Source organism: Simochromis diagramma, unplaced genomic scaffold (assembly GCF_900408965.1).
Source record: "Simochromis diagramma unplaced genomic scaffold, fSimDia1.1 OVJJ01000150.1, whole genome shotgun sequence".
Classification (NCBI taxonomy): domain Eukaryota; kingdom Metazoa; phylum Chordata; class Actinopteri; order Cichliformes; family Cichlidae; genus Simochromis; species Simochromis diagramma.
Window position 1 is genome coordinate 1,902,293 of NW_024387083.1, and position 23,068 is coordinate 1,925,360.

Consider the following 23,068-nt stretch of genomic DNA (forward strand, 5'->3'; position numbering starts at 1 on the left):
GCAATCCTGCAAGGGAATACTTAGTACTTACTTATTCAATATGCTTAGGAGCACTGCATGAACCTCACTTTTAAAAAGGCTCAAAAAATAGCTAACAAAGCATTATCTAGGGACTATTTTCAGATGTGGATTCATGCACCAGCAGCAGATAAGCATGTGTGGATATGACTCAAAATAAAACACTGTTCATATTTCTAAAGTAGCACGTCTGACCAGCAACCACTAGAGCTAAAAAAAAAAAATGCAGAAGAGCCGAAAAACTGCAGTCCAACCATGCTCACAGCCATGCTAATGATGCAAACAATAATGCTAAATCATTCTACCAAAAGCTCAAAAAGTCCTACTGTTTAGTAAACCCATCTTATGGGCGGTTTATACGTCAGTCAAAAGGATCCTGTGCTCTCATTAGTATTTACTTCAATCACTCACTGTGAAGATGAGAAAAAAATGTATTCGAGACCGACTTCACAACACCGGCACGCTACAGCTGTGGCTCAAGAGGTTAAGCCGGGTCTACTAATTGAAAGGTCGTGGTATGATCCCTAGCTCCTCCAATCTGCATGTCGAAGTGTCCTTGATTACGACTTTGAATACCAAGTCCCCCTGATGCATGCAGCTCCACTGGAGTGAGTTTGTGCATGAACCTTAGAATGAAAGCACAGTACCAATGTGTGTATGAATGGGTGAAAAAGACTTTGGGTATAAGTGCTCAGCTAGAGTAGAAAACTGCTCTAAAGTACCAGTCCATTTCAGCAGCTTGAAGTTGCTGAATATGACTGACTTTCTATCATTACTAATCACCACATAACCACCTGTTTGCAGTCTATCAGCAAATCAAGAAGTGCATCTTGGAAAAGTGAGGGTCTGTGGGGACACAGGTTTTGGATACACTGATAACACTTCTTGTAGAATCAGTTTATTATTGGTTCTGGAATTTCAGCATGTGTGTTGATAAGAAGAAAAATATAAAAGTTAGAGCCATGTGACAGCAATTCTTTTATACAATGTAGTACTGCTGGTCGGAGCTTATCGGAAGAAAAGGGTCAAGCCAGGGATCATAAAAGTCCGAGACTGCCCGTAGCATATCACAATACGTATCCATATCAAAGCTGGTGCAGCCTGTCAGCTAGTTCAGTACCAGAACTATGAGTCAAGCTTTCTCTTTTCTGTCTTCTGTTGGCTTTCCCTCTTCATTAAAGACTATTTATGCTTCTCCAGTTACAGCTTTCATCATATCCCGTGCATTGTTGATATCTTGGGGGGGGGGAAAGCCCAAACTAACAATGGCACCTGGGTGCTTTTTGTTCCTCTGTATCCCACTGTTCCAGCAATTCAACCTCAGAGACTTTACTAACAATAGCTGCAGTTTGGGTTACATTCTGAAGGGTGGGCTTGTTGTCGGGCTAAGCAGTTACTACCTTTGTCGCTCCCTCTCAAGAAGGTAATAACAGAATTTTTTGTTCCACTTCTCTCAGACTTTTACGGCCTCTGGGTGGACAGAACAGACAGCTCGCTGTTGCAAGCGACATCATGGCCGACCACGCTGCTGTTCCCACGAAGCCTCAGCGTGGCGAGCATCTTAAATCCAACACCACCCCTGCAGCGCTACAGACCGGCTATCACATAACCTCTGCACGGTAGCGTGGCAGCTCATCTTATTGCCTCAAGTGTAACCACAATCAGGTCACATAGTACAGGTTCCTCTTTCTCTTTACTTTAGCATGTGGCAACTTCATCGTTTCTACCATGTACGTCATTTTGCAACACAAAGGTCTCGGCGTCCAGCTGCCATGTGCTGTCATGATTTAAGTGAAATAAGTCTGAGTGTTCTGAAATAAAACGTACGCTTTTAAAAGCTTGCTGATGCCCCAAGTCTGTTTTCTTTTATTGATTAATCCCCCAAACAATCAGATCTTAATCAGTCAATCTGATGTTGAAAATGAGCTTTAACTCCAGACCCCTAGCTGATTTGATCCTTGTACTGTTAGCAAATGGCTCTAGTTTAAAATTGCATTGTACTAACAACATTATTAATAAAGCCACAGGATCAATATCAAGTACAAGAGAGAGGACTGGCCAATAAAGATGACCAGTTTTAACTTTATGTGGAAGTCCAGTGGAAGTGACCAGGATTAGATATTTCGTACATAAAACTGATACATTTATTTGGCTACAAAAAAATGAAAATATCTTTCAAGTAGTTTGAAAAATGAAGGCAAAGTGGTGCTTATACATAGATGGCTGCCCATCCCTGGAGTTTTTCTCTTCCCAGTATAAGCGCTTGCTCACTGGGGGTCATCTGACTGTTGAGGTTGGAGGAGGACTACAAAACAACTCAGTCTTTATGGTCTCCAATATTATTGTCCCTAACTTTAAAAAAATACACGTTTAAAGTGTAGCTAGGGATGTGTCTAGACTTCACCTCAGCTACAGGGACGTCAAGCATGTGTTTGTTAACAGCGCTTCTTCATCTAATATTTGTGGTGGATGTGGTGTTTGCTGGCCGTGTTGCCCCCCCGAGTATAAACTTGTTCTAAATGTGAACGAATGTGCAGCAGCCGGCATCAGTGACAAAACCATACACAGAGAAAGGGCCAGACCACATATGGTCAAAAGTAAAAATAATTTTTACCTACGTAATTTCCTTCTTCAGTGTTGTATTTCCTGTCCTGCAGTACAATAATTAGGTTAAAAAAGTACTATACATCTGATTTTGCTGTCTGAGGACAACAAATGGTTTACTAATTTATCATATCTTAAGCTCAAGCTTCATCACTTCGGACACAGTTTAAGGAAATAATGTTACCACAAATCCATGAAAAGACTCATTCAGATGACATTTGAACATCTAGTACACATTATGACACGTGGAAAAACTCATATTTACTGATGAAGATTATTCCAGCTTCTTAACAAACTGCACTGAAAATGTTTTTTCTTATTTATTCTTTGTTTTTGTTTTTATGATAAAATATGGAGTTATCTATCTTGTGGCTTCTCCTTTTTACCTCAGTGAATGGTCTGGCAGTGCCAAGCTGAGGTAAAAAAAAAAAAAACACAGTCCAAGCTGTTTCACAAGCTCACCTCAGCCTCAGTGCCCTCTGGCATCACAAAACTACTTTAGCAACCAGTCGGCGTTGATGGCTCCCTTCCTTTGTGACCTTCCTGTTCTTGGGTAATACTGGCAGCATTACCACTTCCAGAAGGAACTTACAATACGCTGCGCTAACATCGTTTCTCCAGCTTGTCCTTCTTAGCGGCACAATCGTGTAATACCACAATCCCTTAAGGCTCTGAAACACTCACCAAACCAGCTTAGAAAAAAAGCAACAGTCTATGCTGATGGTTTTCTCCAGTCTTTCTGCTGTAGTTATAGTTTTGCTTGGTGTCATAGATAACTAATCCTCTGAATGTCTGCCGGGTGACTGCAGCATCAGCTGGTTTGCAGACTGGTCGGCTGAATTTAAACATGACTGGTGAACTGTTGGGAGGTGCAGCCATTAGACTGGAAGACGGGGAGTCATGAATTCTAGCTGACATTTATCAGATTTTTTTTCCTACTCTGGCATTTAAGGTGTTAGTATTGCTCTCTGGCACTAATTGGGACTTCGTAGCTGCACCCTAATGAGCAGTGCTACTGCTAGACACATCTATTGGCTTTATTTATGAATGCCATTAAGATTTGTCCATCAATACTTCAGAAGCTGTAATGCAGCAGGAAGCTTGCCGACTGGCATGCCTGTGAGACAGACAGATTTCTGCATACACAGTGTAATCCTGGATTGAGGCAGGAGGGGCTGGATGCTGGGGGGGAGGTGGTTGTATATGTGTTTGTGAGCCTGCATGGGTGACTGAGGGCTCTAATGCTACCCTCCAAGGAGGTCAGAGACAGAGTTGAAGTCCACAGTCTCATAATCCTATTATCCATCGCAGTGGCAGCTGGACACATAATTTTGAGCGTGATGCAAGACATCACCGAGTACTACGACACATGTGCTGCCATTAGCCAACCTCATCTAGCAGCGCTTCTGCACGTGAGTATTCTCAAAGTCGTCAAATGCCATTAAAGACCGAGCCGCTTCCCCTCTCTTGGATGATCGATAAAAAAGTAATTTGTAGCCCTCGTTCCTACAACACTGAGAGAAGGAGCAGCGGCAACTCTTCTAACTTGCCTCGTACAGATAATAACTGCAGGAAACCAACAGAAATAAAGAATTCATGAGGGAGAGGCCACAGAGTGTATATAGCAGCTCCCAAGCTATGTTATCAGCTCAGTGCAGGAAGCTGGATTTACACTTCTTACAGCCATCTGATGAGAGACGGTGGGTCAGCAGATAAAGAGGCTGCAAATCGATAAATGCAGGATAGAGATGGCAGAGACGCGCTAATAGTTAAGCTATATTCTCATGATCTCGCGATCTCATTCAGAGAGAAACAGTCATTTTAATTGTTTTCTTTAGAGTGAGACCAAATTCTTCCATCAGTGCTGCCTTAATAACATTCTGAGGAGAACTAAAAGGAGGGGAATGCGATCAAACGAGCGCAATCACCACATCGATGTGTCTTGGTCCAATCTGACAGGTCCTATCATCATTACCAACATGGCCCCTTGATCTCAATCAGCCATTGCTCACTGGCTGTGTGCCGCTGCTGCTGCTGGCCTGCCGGGATAATGACTGAGCCGTTTGTCATTGTTACGCAGGGAGAATGAATTCATCATAGTGGACAGAAACAGCTCAATTGCAGCCCAGGCTACGAAGGAGGAATAATGGATTCAGTCAGGGGGCTTTATAAGCTTGAATGTGTCATCAACGCACCGGTCACCAGTCAGTTATCATCTCTGTGTGAAGTTTAGGAAACAAAGGGAAAACTTACTGCTCATGCTACTTACATTTTTTTAAAAGCACAGTTATTTTTATGTAATTTAAAAGGGCAGTGGTCATTACTGTGACAGTAGTATATTGATGAAATCAGTGATCATGAATATTTGTGTTAATTTAGATAATAATTGAGTTCAGTAACCATCATTCCTTTGTTCCAGCGACACACTGATGCAGCCTTATTATATTTTAAGGCTCATTTATCATTATGTTATCATTATGTCTTTATCAATTATGTTAATGTGCAATATCACTGATCACACTGCACCTATGCTCCTCAGATGGCATGTATGTGTACGTATATATATATACATATATGCATGTATGTTTGTGTATGTATGTGTGGGTGTATCCGTACGCATGTGCATGTATAACTTGTACATATCTTTCTTGTGTAAATGTAAATATCTGTGTTATTTTGTAGATTTACAGAGAGATGCCAAACTGTATTTCATTGTTCTTCTAACAGTGACGATAAAGAGCTATTCTATTCTATTCTATTCTATGTTAGGGTAGCTGAACCTGATGTGCAAGACACAACAATATATGGAAAGTAAAGTGTCTGGCCTTTTGGGGTTTGATTAAAACCTAAAAGTGAACTTTCTTAAATGGACTGGTTCTTATATAGCGCTTTTTTACTCTTCTGAGCACTCAAAGCGCTTTATACAGCTTGTGTATTCACCCATTCACACAAGCACATTTGTCTAAGTGCTTTTTTTAGCTAACATTCACACACATTCATACTCCGATGGATGCTTCGGAGAGCAATTTGGGGTTAGTATCTTGCCCAAGGATATTTGGCATGCAGACTAGAGGAAGCCAGGAATCAAACCACCAACCTTCCGATCAGTAGGTGACCTGCTCTACCACCTGAGCTACAGCCACCCCGAAACTTCCTTAGAGAACCACAGGTCCCGGGTTACACAAGTGCATACTACTCCCTCCACAGAACAGCACAATTTGGCTTACAGGCACATGTAAGTCTGCCATTTGAGTACCTGTGAAGCATCCGATTACTCTAAGTGAACACTCAGATGTACTTGTCATCTTTTCAGAAGTGCACCAGCATCTCACTCTTAACTTTCTCTTCTGGTTACTCAGTTTGGTCTATTCTGTGAAAGGAGTAGCACACACCTGTGTGTGAACTGTTGTTTTCTGCATTTAGTCATTGCTTCTTTAACGAGCACGACAGTTTTCTGCTATACTAAAACAGTTAGGTGATTATAATGATCAAATAAATCACTGATAAATGATGAACACTTCATCATGCCACAGAAACAATGGAGTGTTTGCTACTAAAAATATGTCTCTATATACCTATGTCGATATCTGAGTAAAAGTCATAAATGATTAATGATTTCTTTGATCATCGTCAGTTACAGTCCACATCAGCATTACGTTATATTAGGTGGAAATAGTGTCTTTCTCCTAATGACCCTTAGTTTTTTAATCTAAGAGGAAGTCATTTGTGCCTACGTCAGAGGAAACTGCACTACTACTGTTACTCCAACACAGGTTGTTTTTCCAAGCATTGCAGTCACGATATAGTAATACTGGGATGAAAAATATGGTAGAAATGCAGGATAACTAAAACTTGGCAAACTCGCCAGAGTAAAATTATACTGTTTTACCACCAAACCACCGTCTTCCAGCGTTAATACCGCTATAAAGAATATATTATTAAAGTTATAATTAGTTCATAAAGGCAAACTACTTCTCTAATCGCAATTTTCATTTTATGCTGGTGGCAATTTGAGTAAGGTACTTCTTCTGAAAGCACACATGACTGAAGGCAAACTGAAACGTCTTTGGCCCATATTGTCTGCTTCTGTTGATCCAGACATAGGCAGTGTGCTTTCCAGTAAACATCAAAGGAACCTTCTCCTTGAAAAAAACCATTAAATGTCAAGGAATACTTGAGCTCTCGCTCACAACAAATGATTCAGCAGTGCTGTATAATGACTGCGATCTGACTAAGTGGATTTCTGAGAGAAACACTTGCTGATGCCTTATAATAAAACCCAAAAAACATAACAAAAACAAAACATATTTGCACTTGCAGCTGAAGGCCACAGGAAAGACGGGTGTCAACTCAAACACGCGCAGGTTAATGCTTGTGTACAGAAACAGGAAATGTGAGTGCTTTGTGGTTCTAATTGCACGCTGTCACACATCAATCACAAGCCTTTCTTATAGCCATTTCAGCTGTCCACATCAAGTAAAAGTATTTCATACTCACAAAGAAATCTGCACATGCTCTCTGCAGTAGTTTAACTTTGTGACTGGGGTTCTTAACCGCAGAGTGCTGCTGCTTAACCTGCTCCTGGAAAGAGCTGAGCTGAAGCGTCCTTTAATTTTTAACATCCTTCTCCACGGTGTCCTGTGCTGAACTGATACTAGGGTAGCTGTGAGCCAACCACTCCGAGCTAGACCTGCAGCTCTGACACCACAGCACCCTCCATGACCCACCCCTGACTCCACCCGAGGGCAACTGCTGTGTCCCACAGAGGGAAGTCCTGCCGCTTAATTTGGCAAATCAGAAGTGTAGTAAAACTGGAGTGGAAGTAGAAAGAGCAGCACTTCCCCCCCCCTGAAAATAATATGACTAAATGCAGATAAGCTGTTTGCAGATGTGGATTGTTTACTGGACTTGGTGCTGATTTTCTAATCGTCCAAATAGAAGGTCTTTAAAAGGCCATGCCAGGCAGCATAGCTTTAAACAAGGATCAAAAGTAAAACGATTCAGTGGATGAACAGCAACTATTTCCATCTTTGACTCTGGTTCAGCTTTTCCACTCACACGACTCCTGGATGCTATCAGCATCTGAGCTGAGATAAAATCTTTTAATTAACTCTCTCACTAAATGTAATTAAGCTGTCTCGAACTGTGTATAATGCAAACTGTAGCCTCTAGCATTTTGGGCAGTGAGTGGGCATTACCTGGTACACTTTTTTTTTTTGGAAATGTGCCTTTTATAAATCTCAACTCTGTGGATGTACCCCAGCAAATTCATCATCAGGCATCAAAAACATTAAGGTTTGTAATATTTGCTATCACAGACGCCACACATACAGCGAGCTTGTAGTGATGGGAGTCAGCTAAAAACACACATGTGCATGCACACAGCAGCTTTCACACAGCAAGCAGGGAAAAGTTGGAAACTCACTTGTAGCTCACTGAGATTGGCCATCATGCCAGCGACAAATGAGATGACTTCTGCTACCGTTTGTCTTACTTTACAGCCCTCGGATCATTGCGGCACCAGTGGATAAATGCAAAGAGTCCAACGTTGGAAGTCCTGTAAAAATAATAATAAGTTTAAAAAAATAATCCGTGTAAAGGCGCAGTCTGATGTGGGGAAGGTGGGTGAATAAAATGCTAACATGGTAACGTCTGGAAAAACGATAGAGAAGCAGGTGGACAGTGGAGAGAGGGGCAGACCATCACCTCCTGGTAGCAGGACGTTAACTCTCGGACTCCGGGCTGCATCACGCAGACAGTGCGGGCTGTCCTGGAGTAGTGTGAGGGAGAGCGCTGCTGCGGGGATCCTTCTCATCGTCAGGGGAGGAAAGCCCTGTGAGGAAACCCAACACCCGCCAGGATTCACTGAAACACCCAGCTCTGCTGCCTGGAGCAAACAGAGGCCATCTTCTCCCCGAAGCGATGCGCTCCGGCTCGGCTCTGCGGGAAGCTGGGAGCCGGTTACTGTTGCTGCTGGGTAGGGAACACAAGCGCTGAAGGAATACAGAGAATATAAAAATGGGACTTCCTGCTCTGACCTTCAAAATAAAATACGCATCGGCGATAACACGCACAGTGCACGGAATGCAAAAGAAATTTGGTTCTTACAAAACTTTAGGTTAAAATAACCGTGTGGAGACTTTCTATAGCTGCCACACTCACAGTGATATTTGTATAGAAACTGGAGCATACGCACAGAATCGTTTTTAAACCATTAAAACAAGCGTTTATTTATTTTTAACCAACTCACCACAGAACAGGAAGTCAGTAGTATGAGTACACAGGGAGAATGAATAGTACACATAACAGACCAGTCACACAGGACAGACAGTACTGCATTAAACACTAATGCTGTGCTTTACTGCTATTTGTGGTACAGATCTGACACCAAGTAAATAAATAATTAACGCAATAAAATACACCGTTCAGCTTATTGTGTATTTTGAAAACCTGGTATGTTTGTCTCTAAAACACTTAACCTTTCTGCTCCGGGCTATAAATAAAATAGAGGTGACAGTCAACACAAAAAGGCTCAGACATTTTTCACAGTGCGTGTTTAAGTTTTTTTTTTTTTCATTTCCAAAAATAAATGTGTTCAACATAATCCAGTGGGCCACATACCGAAGTTAGAGGATAGAGACAAAGTATCGATCCTACTACGCTAGTATCAATCCGATGCCATTACCAGCGCTGATACCAACACTATCAATATTTGGATCGATTCTCCCACTTCTATTAAACACAGCGGCATAAACACACTAAAGAGGAGATATCACTGTTTGAGCTCTTGTGGGAGCATACGGCATTTATTTCGAATTGTATGTCCCAGCAGTTAATAAATAATCCCCCCATCAAACGCTTTAATTTGGCAGCGAAGTCATGTGGGATTTTATTTTGAAACCAGCACAGCCTGGCTCTGCTGTTATTGCGGACTTCTTTGGTCAGCTTGACGCAGCTGGAAAGAGGCGCAGACCGTTGCGGCAGCCGAGCGCCCTCCTGCTTTCATGTGAGACCTGTTGATCACATTTGAACGCATCACCGTGCTAACCTGGTTGTAGGAACACTAAACTTCATACAGTCAGTGTGTGACTGTATGAAGTGTGATCTGTTGAATTTGTGCACTGCAGCTTACTGTGTAGGTCTGAGTTAAAATAAACTGATGATGTCTCTTCTTCTTATAAAATCAGTGTAATGGCCCTTTAAGCTGCTATAAAGGAACTATCAGTTCATTTATGTTTATTTATGTATTACCAGTGTATTGCATTCCTTCTCTTCTACAGGATCAAACAGCTCCTGGTGCCATTGCCAAATCATGCCAGAGGGGAAGACTGGGCTGCTTACCCTGAACACTACAGCTGTAGATGAATGATGAATTGCGAATTTGATGTCACTGCAGCAACAATATGACCACTGTGCAGCCAAATCTCCTCAGTGAAGACAGAAGGAAGAAAAACTTTGAACCTCTTTCTTATTCATGCATTACATTATTATGAATGAACCACAATGCACACTTTGTGAGTGAACACTTTTAACCAGGTACCCAAAGAGTGCAGTTTTGTATATATGCCGCTTTTTATTTAGGACCAAATAACCAGGCCAGCGTGGTTTTTTATTATTTATGCTGTTCTGTGTGTTTTTCTGCCATGTCAAGCTATGCTGTCAGCTCTCAGAGAATAATGTGACCTCTGACCCTGCATGCTAAACGATGTTCAACTAGAAAAATTGTAGAGGGTGAAGGCAACAGTGATCCTTGTGGTAATCGTAACACGTGGATCATTATGTCCATATTGTCCTCTATATCTCACTATATTGTCACATACCTGACACAGACGTTGTTAAGGTTAGTTGATGTGTGAGCCACCACAGCTCATGTTACACACTGTAGCTCATGTTGTGAGGTAGACTTGCTGGATTCAAACCTCGACCTGTTGTTCCAAAGATGCCACTACACCATCCAGCTATGTGTGACATGGTTACTTATTGTGTCATTTCATGTAATTTCAGAAACCGCTTATGTCATATTAATGGCAGGCATCCTAGAAAAGCGATCACTCCCATCGGGATGCGAAATGGGTCCAAACTATACCAGCAAAACAAAACTCCTATTAAAAAGATAGCAAATATAGTTATTTCTGTTTAGAAGTTAATGAGGTCGTACTGTATGTATTTATTGACATGTTAATCTGCAAACTTACTGAACTTTAGATATGTAGTGAAAAAAAGTGTGATTTTGCATCTGAAATGTAGCTGAGTAGAGGCAACATTTAAAATACAATGGAAACAACTTTAAAGAACTACAAACTATAAAAGGGTTTGATGACACAGCGAGTTAACTCACCTTGGTCTAACAAACCCAACAGACGGCTGAGGGAGACATACAGGGTGAGTGCAGACTGTGTACACCCACACTGTCTTTGTGGATGGATTATGGCTGAGCTCAGAGTGCAGGAGTAGAACTGGATTTTATTTGTGATACAGATTTCTGTATGAACAGACAACTGGTGATATTTGGACCTGGGATTTTTATGGAAAACAATATTTTCCACTAAGCAGTGCAATCATATGTGTAATATGTGCCATCTACAGTGTACACACAGTCTTCAGGTACTGGGTTGGACTCCCTTTTGTTTTCAGAAACACTTCAATACTTCACAGCACAGATTTGTCTGTTGCACTTCCGTGATGTTCCACCTCATCCCAAAGATGCTCCATTGGATTGAGATCTGGTGGCCGTGGAGACTTGTTGTGTTCAAGAAACCAGTTTATGGCGATTTTAGCTTCGTGACATTGTGGTCATAAGAGATGGGCATGGTCAAAAACAATACTAAGTTAGGCTGCAGTGTTTAAACAATGCTTAAATGAAGAAAGCAGCTGGTGAGTGTACATTGAGTTAACCCCTCATTGGCTACCGTACACATGTAACCCCGAGCAAAGGTCCTCTTCTCTTCTGTATGAAAATAATCCGACTCAGTGTTTTTGAGTAGCTGCTTCTCATTTACATCGTTTTTTTTAATTGTTTGTTTTTCAAATGACGTGAATTTTAAAACAAGACTATAACCAATTGATTTAAAGCAGTTTTATTTAATATTGAAAGCATAAAAGTTTTGACATTTTATACTTTAAAATGATCTGGAACACTGGCACAACAAAGAAAGCTTCTCCAGTACTAAAGAAGAGGATGACGATCACTCGCACACTGAATATCAAAATACTGAGAATGTAAACAGCAATTTTGTATAGATTCATATGAAATTCAATAGCAAAGGTACACAAAAATATCTGTGTAAAGTGGCTTGAGGCGGAGTAGACTGTACTTTGACAATAAAGGTGCACATATAAGTCTACTCTAATCACACATGCACTAGTTACGCTTGCTTGTATGTTGGTCTTTTCAGAAAAAACAAACTCTTAATGATATGATAGAAAGCAGCATACGACAGCAGAGGCCACATAACACATGCATAGTCCAGCTGTAGTACAAATATTTTTGGAAAACTATATTCTGTGTGCACTTTGAAATATAATCTGCTTTTTACAATATTCATTTAGGATACTTCAGACTCATATAAACGGGCACTTTGCTTACAGTAGCAGTAGATAAAGGAAAAGCCTATTAGCTATAACACAAATTAAATGATGTCACTGCAAGAGATTCACAGGCTGTGTAAGTGGGAGAATGGGTCAGTGTGCCACACGTGCTGCCAACAGGTGGCAGTGTTTCTTCACTTCGATCATCCCAGACAGACATCACCTACCTTGTGCAGACACAAAGAGAAACACAGGTGCTTTTTTTCTCTTCACTCAACACATTTAAATATCAGACAGGCTGCTATGTTCTCATTACCTGACTGATCCAAGTAAACACCTCTTTTAAAAAATATGATAACAAAGGGAAATATATAGAAACTCTTCACAGACTATATTAATATATTTAATAAAAGAAATATAGAGGTTGGTACTTGGCCTGCCCTCCACCCTCCAATCCCCACAGCCTCAGAGTGGGTGCATTGTCTCATCTCCGCATCTCCTCTTCTTCTCCCCCCACCATGATGTCATCTGTAACCTTGGAGACTCCCTGAACACTGGGTGACCCAGGAAATGAGGTTATAACTTCGGAATGTGTGAGGGAGGACAACTCTTCCCCCCGCCAACCAGCCCTGCACCCTTGTACGCCTTCCCTCACCCCTCACAGCAGAACAAGGAGCGCCCTTCTTCTCCTTAACGCCTCCCTCTTCCTCCGTGACTGACAGCTCTATTAAGTCCATGAAAACCTGCTTGTCGAGTATAGTCACAGTAACACTGAGCAGAGACTGGTGTTTGTAGGGGGACATAATACACCGATTTAGGTATTTCACTATGGGGATTTGGGGAGATGTAAAAGCCCAGAAAAAATATTCATCTATCAACAGTACTGGCTATGTAACACAACACTACTTACCTGTATAAATACTTTGGCAAAGACCATAACAGCGAATAAACAACGGTAGAAAACCAGTGCAATTTGTCATAGCTCAGTCTCTCGTTTGAGAGAGCGACCAGTGTTTGGTCTAGATACAAAAGAGACAACAAAGTGGAGCGCTGCACCCACACGACACAAGAGACAACAGGGCTGCTAAAGTAGATCCAGCGCATTTCAGAGTAAAACAGCTGAGGACAGATGTTAAGTGCTTCTGGTAAGGAGAACATGCTCTAATGTGAGGCGACAGTATGACAGTATGCATGTCTGGGTTACAGTAATCAATTACATGGGGTCATCTACAGTGAATATGTTCTACTACAAGTAATGACATCTGTTGAAGACCAGGTTGGTATGGTCTTATGGTTAAATCAAGTATCCGGCTTAACCGTGAAATTCTCGTATGGCTTCATTAACGATGGCACATTAAATTAAGCAGATCAGATCTGTGAGAGGAGTTCAGTCGTATGATGCACGCTGCTCATGAATAACAGCGTGAGATTTTGGCACAGCATTAGACGAGTAGATCAATATCACCCTTTTGGCTCTGGTGTGTGGCTGTATGTAGAAAATGCTTCCTGCAGCTCTCCTATTTGTGTTCCAAGCCCCTCCCATCGGTGAACCTCATCACATGAACTCAGAGCCTCCAGAAATCCACACCAAATCCTGGTGTCAGCAGTTCATCACACAGGAGGGGACCGTTTAACCCCATCAAATAAAGGTCAGTTGTCGTCTTTGTGCTTTGCTTCCATACAGATTTATTTGTGAGCTTATTTGGATACATTTCCCTCCATCTTTGCCAGTAGCTTTCAATTTCTTAGAATAACTGTGGCTCGACTGAGCTGAACAGCAGTGAGAGTCGTATCAATCTTCTCACCTAACCCTGTGCCAAAAATTAAAAACAGATATTCGTAAATATGTGAAACTGTTCCTTGCACCGATTTATTGATGTGCTTCTCCGCCTCCCTTGTTCAGTGATGGGTCTCCACCTCGACCACAGTCCAGTCACTGATTGGGGAGCTGCCCTGGCTGTCTGGGGAGTAGCTGCTGACAGATGTGACTGTAGCGGTAGGAGGGCTGAACTGGGGAAACAAACTGGGCCACATGCTGCTCTCCAGGGGGCTTAGGGTGCCCCCGGTCCCCACAGGGAGGAGGAGGAGCGGAGGGCAGTCTGTATCACCAGACAGCACCATGGTCTGGTTGATGAGCTGCTGGACCATGTCCACCTTCTTATTCCATTCCAGTTCTTGTGGGGGCACCGGGCGCAGGTGCTGCTGCCGGTGGGGGGACCGCCCCCTCCTTCTCACCTCCCCTCTGGCTTCGTCCTCCTCGTCGCTGGTTTCCATGGCTTCGTAGATGGTGCAGAGCCCCGAGGAAGGGGAGAGCATCACTCCGGTCGGGCTCCTCCTGAGCTGCTGTTGCTGCTGGATCTGTTTCTGCTGCATGCGGTACTGCTGCTCCAGCTCCAGCTGCCACTGCAGGACCTGCCTGCGGTGGCGGTGCTCCTGCTGTTGCTGCTGCAGCTGCAGCTGGAGGAGCTCCCTGCGCTGCTTCTCCAGCTGCTTCTGTTGCTCCAGCCTCAGACGCTCTTCCTCCAGCCACTGCCTCTTCTGCCTCTCCTGCGCCTGGCGCTGCTGCATCTCCCTCAGCTTTTCCTGGTGTTGCTCCAGCCTCTTCAGCTGTTCTCCGCCAGCGTGACCATCAGCAGCAGCACCGGTCAAAGATGGAGGGGGAGCAATTTTGGCAAAATGGGCAGCAAGAGTCGGATCAATGGGCCTCCTGTTGCCCGGGACCATTGCCAAGTAGTGACCATTCGCTATGGGAGCTGCAGCAGTGTGGTTCTGGTTCTGGTTGTCTTCCTGTGAGTGTTTTTGCCATCTGTGAGCTTCATCCACTTCATATCTCTTCCAATCTCCTGTGGGACAGTCAAGATCACTTGGTGCATCCGTTATAGATGCATGCATCAAACAGAATGGGTGGTACAACAAGGGGCCAGGAAGGAGGAGAGATCTGACACAAATGCAAAAAGGTGTAACAAAAAAAAAGGAACAAAAAACAAGGGAAGGGGCTTCCAAAATAAAAGCGACAGAGGATGCTGAACACCGCAGCTACAAACCGGTACAATGAAACACATCACACAACACTCAGTGCAACATGTTTCCTCTAATGCCACACCTTTGTTTCATATAGGACCACTCGGTTGAGTAGTCTGCACCAAAATCCCAGTCTCACATTTGAGGTGTCATTCTCAGGAACATGATGTCTGTCATGCAGGACAGTGGTCATATATGTGATTCACAGTAGAGTACAGACAACGGGCACATGGGATAGAACTGATAAAAAATATAATCACAGGAAGTTGATCATATCAAGATAATGTGTGGTTTTAATCATGTGGAAAAGTAACTTCAGTGTACGGTAGAAGAAACGGTATAATCACTGAAGTATAATCACCAAGTCAGGGAAGCACAAACCTGAATCAAGTCGTTCATGGTCTCATGAATGTAAATTTAGTGTTTAGGAAATGATAAAAGCTGGGATTTTAGAGACATCTAAGCTACAGCTGTGTCAGTGTGTGTGCTGTGGGGTATGTTCCGGTCAGGGTTTCAAGGAAGAGCACGAGGCCAGACCAGAGAGGAGATGGTACTATTTATAGCTGCATATGTAGCGAACGAGGATGCAGATTCACCTCATGCCCTTCTGCGCATCTGATTGGCTAAACTCAAACTGGACCTGCATTTTAAGCAGCACGAGTCATCCAACTGTTTTATACCTGCAAGCTTCTTTGCAGCCCACCTCCCCAATTTATATCACTGCTGACTTAATGTCATGTTCATCATAAGTGGTTTTTCTGGAGGTGGGGGGCTTCTTGGCATGTATGTAAATAAAGAGCAGAGACGCCCCCCCCCCTTGTGCATTACTGCAGGAGGGAGAATAATCAGAAATGCTGCTAAGTGTGTTCTGTACAGTTTTTGAGCACTGGTAGCCCGATGAATTCATGCCTGGGCCCCTTTATCTTTGTGAAACAATGGGTACAATCTGCTACTACAGCTGTGACAACTGATGGTGGCAATGTGACAAGAAGTGTAGCAATGTGCTTGTGCAAAGACGAGGAGGAAGAGGAACTTTAAGCGATCTTCTTAAATGCTTGTTTGTAGTGTAGGAGTCCCATTAAGCTGACCTTCTTCTGATTGGCTGCTGCTTTTCGGTGGGGCTTCTGTGCCAAGTCAGAGCTGTAAGCCTGACGTGAACATATTAAGGTCATATTAAGGAAAAGTATATTTTGAGGTTATTATACAGCTCTAGGAGTAGAAAACAGAGTATTTAGAATGCTTCTACTGACCATACTTAATACTGTGGCCATGTTTAATATGAACATCCATCAGTGTGTGACAGTGTGTATGTGACGGAAAATCATAATAGATCCATTTAAATGTTTTTGAGGTGTGACAAATGCGTCTCTCACAGAACAGCTTTGTTTGTTTACAAGAACCTTAAGTGAGCACTGCCTGTCAGAGAGAGAGTGCGCTGAACATTGTGTTGGTGGATCTGAAAAGTTGACAAAGGTGTAAGCGTGCTGAAGATCTTGGATCGCCTTTTTTACTTTGACCAAAATTCCATCTAGACACAACACCATTGAACAACGGCCACATCACTTCCTGTTTAACAGCAGTTCCCATGGCGAAGAATAAGAGACGCCACTTGGGAAATACTGTTGCATAAACACACACACACACACACACACACACACACACACACACACACACACACACACACACACACACACACACACACACACACACACACACACACACACAAACACAAGGAGACGAGTTCAGACATGCTCGGATCCATAGGGAAAAAAGGAAACAGGAACAAAAATGCCTTGCAATGATGTTTTAATGGAATTTTGAAAGATAACCTAATGTGAACCATTCATTTCTGAACATCATGTCTAGTGTAGAATTGTTGCAAATTTCCAGGTAGTACAGAGTCTTTGTTAATTAAACATGCAATATACTGTTGAAATAGTAAACCAAACGCCCACTATGAAAAGGTTTCAGAGAGTGTAAAGCTGTGATGTGGAGATTATGTAGCGTCTCATCACGAATAAAAAGGCTAGCCGTTAGTCTCTTCTTGGAACACAAATGATCTGCTAACTGAGGCTCGAAGCTTGAAGCCACTTAACCAAACGCCTGAAACACATACTGTACGTGACTGCACGTTATATACCTTAACAACCTATGCAAAGAGCAGTAGAACCTCTTGAAGCACACATTAAAAGCGTCACCAACTGCAATCTATTGACCGCCCCCCCCCGCACACACACCTACTTCAACTAATCCGTAACGGCAAAATGAAACCTGCTGTGTTAATATCTAGCCTTTATTTTGATAGCTAAAAGTCTTGAAAGCAGAAGACAAACAAATAAAAGAAAAAAGCGACTATCGCTATGGTGCTGTTGAACATGGAGTGTGTGTACACAGGGAAGGGGAGGACCAGGTTTTAACAGAAACCAAAACAAAACAAAAAAACCCAAAAAATAAGCAAATACAAAACAACAACAAAAATCATTGACATTTGATTGGTAAAAACAGTAGGATAAATACACAATGAGTCCATATTATTCCGTCTGTGTGTTGTCTTTTTTTTTCCTTTTCCTTTTTTCGGTTTAAAAGCTCAGTCACATTGGACCAATCAGTCAATACCCCATCAGGGGCTACAGAATAAGCAGGGTTACTTAAAAAGAACATCCTACTAGAAAAATGGAGTTAAGCCATACACTCATAACCGTGACCATAACAGTATGAAAGAGGGAGGCTTCATTTAAAAATTGCTACAGTCATTTTTTTTCCTTCTCCTTTGTTCATTTTTTTAAAATCTTTTTTCCTACAATCTTGCTCTCCTTTTTTTTCTTCTTCTAACCATCTAACCCAATTGGAGAGAAAACAAAAGAAGAAAACAGGTAAAAGGGGGAGGGTTGCAGGGAAAAGGTGCATTCCGGGGGGTAACAGGAGGGACTTATACGTTACCTGCCAGAAAACTATCAGTCTTATCAGATATGGTAGAGTAGTAGGATGCCTGGTTGTCGCCGGTGCCTCCAGATTCCTCGGCCTCGACTGGATCGATGTCCTCCAGCTGGTCTGCTGCAATCTTCCCTCCCAGCATGTAGTGGTGGTCATCTAGACTGGGATGGTTGTCCTCCGGGTGACCCAAAGGCATCAGATCCACAGATCTGCCCAGCAGGTCCTCTGTAAGGGCAGAGGTGGCAGCTGATGGCAGCGTCAGCTCCTTGATGAGGGAGGGGTCTTTGGCCTCCTCTGGCAGCTGCTCCTCGTTTTCCAAGGAGAAGATTCCAGGGCTCTTCCCGCAGCTCTCAGCCATGGAGTGGGCGTTGGAGTTGGATGTAGTGCAGTCGAAGCCGTAAGACGCTACAGAATTGGCTGACTGAGGGGTGGCCCCGCCCCCATCCTCTTCACCCTCCCCAGCTGGTGTGTCCCCAGCCTCTTCGTCCTCCTCGAGAGCGGGCAGGCTACACGTCTGAGGAGGACTCTCAAACCCGGCACTTTCATCTACCATCATGGGTGCTTCAGGGTCATTTATTTGCATCTCCCCTTCTGTATCGCTGGCCTCGTCTCCCGAGGTGGAAGGGGAAGAAGGGGCGGATGCAGGAGCAGTTGGGGGTCCGGTGCCCAGGACCTCGTCGGCGGGCAGCGTCTCGGCTTCCTCCTCTTCTCCGTCGCCTTTTTCTAAGTGAATACCGAGATCCTGCTCCATGTCAGGCTGAACCGAAGCAGGCACTGGGGTCTGCTGCTTGTCAGAGCGGGACTCGACTCCAGAGCTGCTGTCATAGTCACGGAGTTCCTCTGGTGTGCTTGTCTCGCTGCTGCTCTGGGCTGCCAGAGCCGTGCCGCTTAGAGTGCTGGACTGGGACATGCCTACAGGTGGGGCAGCAAGTAGGGTGGGAGCCTCTGCAAGAACTGAGCCCTTCGTCTCCTCATATGATGACTGATGAAGGTTGGTTTCTTGCTCCATCTCAGGAGCAAAGGATGGGGCGCTGACGTCCAAACATGCCTGGGCAGGAGACTGGGTGGGCGCTTCAGACTCAGCAGCACCGTGGTCGGACACAGGGCTGGGGGAGGAGACGGAGAGCAGTGAGGCTGGCTGAGCCCAGGTATCACAGAAGGGGTTGGTCTGGCCCCAGGAGGATGCAGGGATGGAGGGCGGAGGACCCGATTGATTGAGGTTATCTAAATGTGCCTCCTCATTAAAGTCATCCTCATTCTCACAGCTCTCCATCACTCCTTCACTGCGCATTTCCACGTCTTCATCCTCTTCCTCATCTTGCCCTTGCTCCTGGAAAACTTTATGGTGTTCGTCTACCCTCTCAGAGCTCAAATCCATATCGTCCACCCGCTCATCCTCATCATCCTCGTCCTCTTCTTCATTGGCTAGGGTTTCCACATTGGGAGAACCCATGAGGTTACCATCTCCCTCAGAACCACGGAGGCTAGTGTCAACCAGGGCATCTGAACTCTGGGTGCCCTCTAGAATTGCGGTATGCTGGGTGCTACTAAGGTCTGAGACCCCCTGCTGTCGGCTGCTGGTGCAGCTGCTCACATCCTCGGAGTCCATCCCAGACAGCAAGTCGTCACCGTGCCACCCTGTTGAACCTCCAAAGGCAGAGGAGCGCACTTGGAAGTCGTCAGAGGGCTGAGACGTGCTCATGTCAGTGATCAAAGACGAAGGCTGATAGCCCAGTCTCCTTTGTTCTTCATCATCATCATCCTCTTCCTCATCATCATCCTCGTTGATTTCCTCATCAGCCTTTTCCACGGCCTCCTCCTTTTCATGAGGAGAGATCAGGCCTCTGGGGCTGAAATCATCCAGAGGGGAGGCACCCAATAAGTGAGGTTGCACTGTGTTATTAAAGGCCTCGGGAGCTGCGGGGGTATGCATAAACAAGTTTTCCTTCTCTTCTTCTTCCTGCTCTTCGTCCTCTTCCTCCTCTTGTGTCTCCTGAGCCTCAAACTGCTGGCACTGTTCCTCTTCTCTCTGGAAGTTCATCATACCGCTTGGGCTTTGGTTTATGTTCCAGGGATCAGAGTGGACATGGGTGCCCAGGAGAGAGTAGGCATTCTGTTGGTCTCTGACAGGAGAAGCAGGGCCTTGTGGGGAACAAGGAGGAGACATGACGGTAGTACCCAGGGAGTCGTTGGCAGGCTCCTCAAATTTGAAAGGATCTATCTGTGCAGGGAGCTGAACACCACACACTGCTTCCTGGACCGGTTCTGCCTCCTCCTCTGCTGGTGGGTCAGACAGGAGATCTACAGATGCCTCGGGGGATGGTTCTTCTTCTTGATGTGAAATTAGTTCTTGTACAGGTTCTGGTGTTGGTTCTCTTACGGGCTCTGGTGAAGGTTCCCTGACAGGCTCTGGAGTAAGTTCTCTTACAGGTTCTGGTGTAGGTTCTCTTGCAGGTTCTGGTGTGGGTTCTCTTACAGGTTCTGGTGTAGGTTCTCTTACAGGTTCGGGTGTGGGTTCTCTTGCAGGTTCTGGTGTAGGTTCCCTGACAGGCTCTGGTGTGGGTTCTCTTACAGATACTGGAGTGGGTTCCCTGACAGGCTCTGGTGTGGGTTCTCTTGCAGGTTCTGGTGTAGGTTCCCTGACAGGCTCTGGTGTGGGTTCTCTTACAGATACTGGAGTGGGTTCCCTGACAGGCTCTGGTGTGGGTTCTCTTGCAGGTTCTGGTGTAGGTTCCCTGGCGGGTTCTGGTATGGATTCCCGTGCGGGTTCTAGTTTTGGTTCACAAACTGATTCAGCCACTGGTGCACAGACTAGTTCTGGTTCTGGTGTGAGCTCTGCTGATTTTTCTTCAGGAGTTGTAATGGATGGCTCCACAGCTAGTTCTGCAGGAGGCTCTGGTTGTTCTGGCGCAGCAATAACAGCTGCTGTGGCAGCAATCGCTGCTGCAGCAGCTACAGCTGCGGCAACTTCCTTTTCAGGTTCAGCGGCTGTGGCAGCTTTAGGGGCGCGTTTAACAGGAGTTGGTGTGCTGCTTCCCACAGTTTTCTTGGGGCTGGAGGTCTTGGTTTTGGAGCCAGGAGTCTTAGCTGGTGTAGGCTTGCTCTCTTGTGTTTTGGGGCGGTTAGGTGTTTTGGTGTCTGCTGGCTTGTTAGTAGCAGGCTTTTTGGCAGTGACCTCTGATTTTGAAGCGGACTTGGAAGTCTCGGATTTTGCTGACTTCGTTGTAGAAGAAGGGCGAGTAAGGGGGGAGTCTGCAGGCTTTTTGGCTGCTGGCGTGGAGGGTTTGGTGACATCTAGAAAAAACGCACAAAAGCACACAAGGGGTGGTTTAACAATGTGATATTGTAGAAAATTAAAACACATCATTGATGATTAAACCCACAGTGTAATGTTTAACACATTTGCATAATGTACAGTCAAGACCCAGAAGAAAAAACCTTAGAAGGGTTGTGTCAGGAAGAATATCCCCTATAAAAATCTGCTAAATCAAACATGTGGATCCATCTGCTATGGAACCCCTTGTAAACAGGAAGCAGACAAACAACGTTTTATTGATCCCTTCAAAGTCACCACTGAGTTTTCTGTAGTTAACACTGTAATCAGGCCAAATATATGGAATATAAAATTGAAATTAATTAATTTATTCATTTATTGTGAGATCTCAGAGCCATAAAACACATATCAGTCTTACACATAATTATAACATACTAGAGCGGGCAGACATAAACACATTTTATGTTTTAATGTTTTATTTTTACATCCATCTGAGGAAATGATGTGATCACTTTACTTTGGACAACACTTCACTCCTGTTTTTAAAGTTCAGCCACTGCTCACCAGCCTGTTTTGTCACAGGAGGGCAGACTGTACAGGTTGCTGTGACGAGTATCAGTGTCTCTGATCCTGTTTCAAAGCCAGAATTCAATGTCTTGTTTTGCTCTAGAGTTCTGCTGGAGGGCCACTCTAACCAGACTGGTGCTGCTTGGAGTCTGTCCACAGGATGAGGAATATTTTGCAGTGGCCGCTCCATTGCTGATAATTACAGTCTTTACGGTACAATTTACTTATTTATTTAAGACTAAGAATTGTGACGCCTTTCATGTGCATGCATATGTGTGTAGTTAAAATGTACTCCTACAGTACTTCTCTATCTCCACTCCATGATATGTTAACAGATGATCTCCTACCACTCTTACACCGATGACACCCAGCTGTACCTTCGATTTAAAACCTGGTGATCAGACTTGTGGATGCCTAAAGTGGTAGTGACAATGTCATGTATTTGACCCAAAACATGAATGAAGTCTTAATATTCAGCTCTGCTACTGCTCCAAAACCTCTTTGTCTTTGGTTTAAAAGGCACAGATGCCAGTGGTGGGCTGACAGCTGATGGTAACAGTAGTTGTATTGTTCATTTTCTCTTTGTGGTTATTTATTCTCCCTTTTGTCCCAGTAACACAGAGAAAGACCTTTAACACACCATCCCTGAATAAACACTCATTCAGAAGTCCATTTTCCCAGCGCACAGCAGGGAAACACAGGTGTTACTAATGACATTAATTAACGTTCATCTGTATTTAGTGCAGAGCTTTTATCAAAACGATTATTCACCCCTGTGTTTACCTACTAGTGCATGGAAAATGTTTGTCAGAAACATCATCTCGACTCTTGTTTTGTTACAGGTAGTCCCATTTCCTCTGCAGCTGGTGCAAAATGCGACGAGCAGGCTTCTGTACAGACTAGCACCCCATCACAACTTTTCCAGATCTGCTTTTTCATTCATTTATTTATTTTTAATCAAGGGGTGTCAGTTGTTAGCCCAAAACTATGGAAGTACCCGTCATCCAGAGCTTTATTCATCACTGGCATCTTAAAAACATCTCTTTTTCTTTTGTGTTAGTAGTCATAATACTTGCTATTAATTGGTATCAAATGCTATTGTGTTTCTTTTCTCATTTCTTT

At 43.9% G+C, this 23,068-nt stretch overlaps 3 protein-coding genes across 5 annotated transcripts in view; all 3 read right to left on the reverse strand.

The window, feature by feature from the left end:
• The window catches only part of pkn1b (protein kinase N1b), a 40,726-nt gene extending 32,124 nt beyond the window's left edge, over window positions 1-8,602 (reverse strand). The window contains exons 1-2 of one of the 2 annotated variants that reach the window (XM_040045772.1): window positions 8,329-8,602; window positions 8,048-8,179 (exon numbers count right to left, since the gene is read on the reverse strand). In XM_040045772.1, the coding sequence (XP_039901706.1) occupies window positions 8,048-8,074 (27 nt within the window). In that variant the 5' untranslated portion in view covers window positions 8,075-8,179; window positions 8,329-8,602. Of the gene's footprint in view, window positions 1-8,047; window positions 8,180-8,264 lie in introns of both variants that reach the window. The other variant, XM_040045773.1, reaches the window with a different exon arrangement.
• Window positions 8,603-11,683: 3,081 nt separating this feature from the next.
• Window positions 11,684-16,848, reverse strand: LOC120742481 (putative uncharacterized protein DDB_G0268364). Its single transcript, XM_040045810.1, has one exon. The coding sequence runs from the start codon at window positions 15,040-15,042 to the stop codon at window positions 14,050-14,052; it is 993 nt and encodes a 330-aa protein (XP_039901744.1). The 5' UTR covers window positions 15,043-16,848; the 3' UTR covers window positions 11,684-14,049.
• A 112-nt stretch (window positions 16,849-16,960) lies between these two features.
• The window catches only part of wu:fb95e10 (flocculation protein FLO11), a 34,166-nt gene continuing 28,058 nt past the window's right edge, over window positions 16,961-23,068 (reverse strand). For both annotated transcript variants that reach the window (XM_040045762.1, XM_040045763.1), the window contains exon 5: window positions 16,961-21,399. In XM_040045762.1, coding sequence (XP_039901696.1) covers window positions 18,101-21,399 — 3,299 coding nt within the window. In that variant the 3' untranslated portion in view covers window positions 16,961-18,100. The remainder of the gene's footprint in view (window positions 21,400-23,068) is intronic.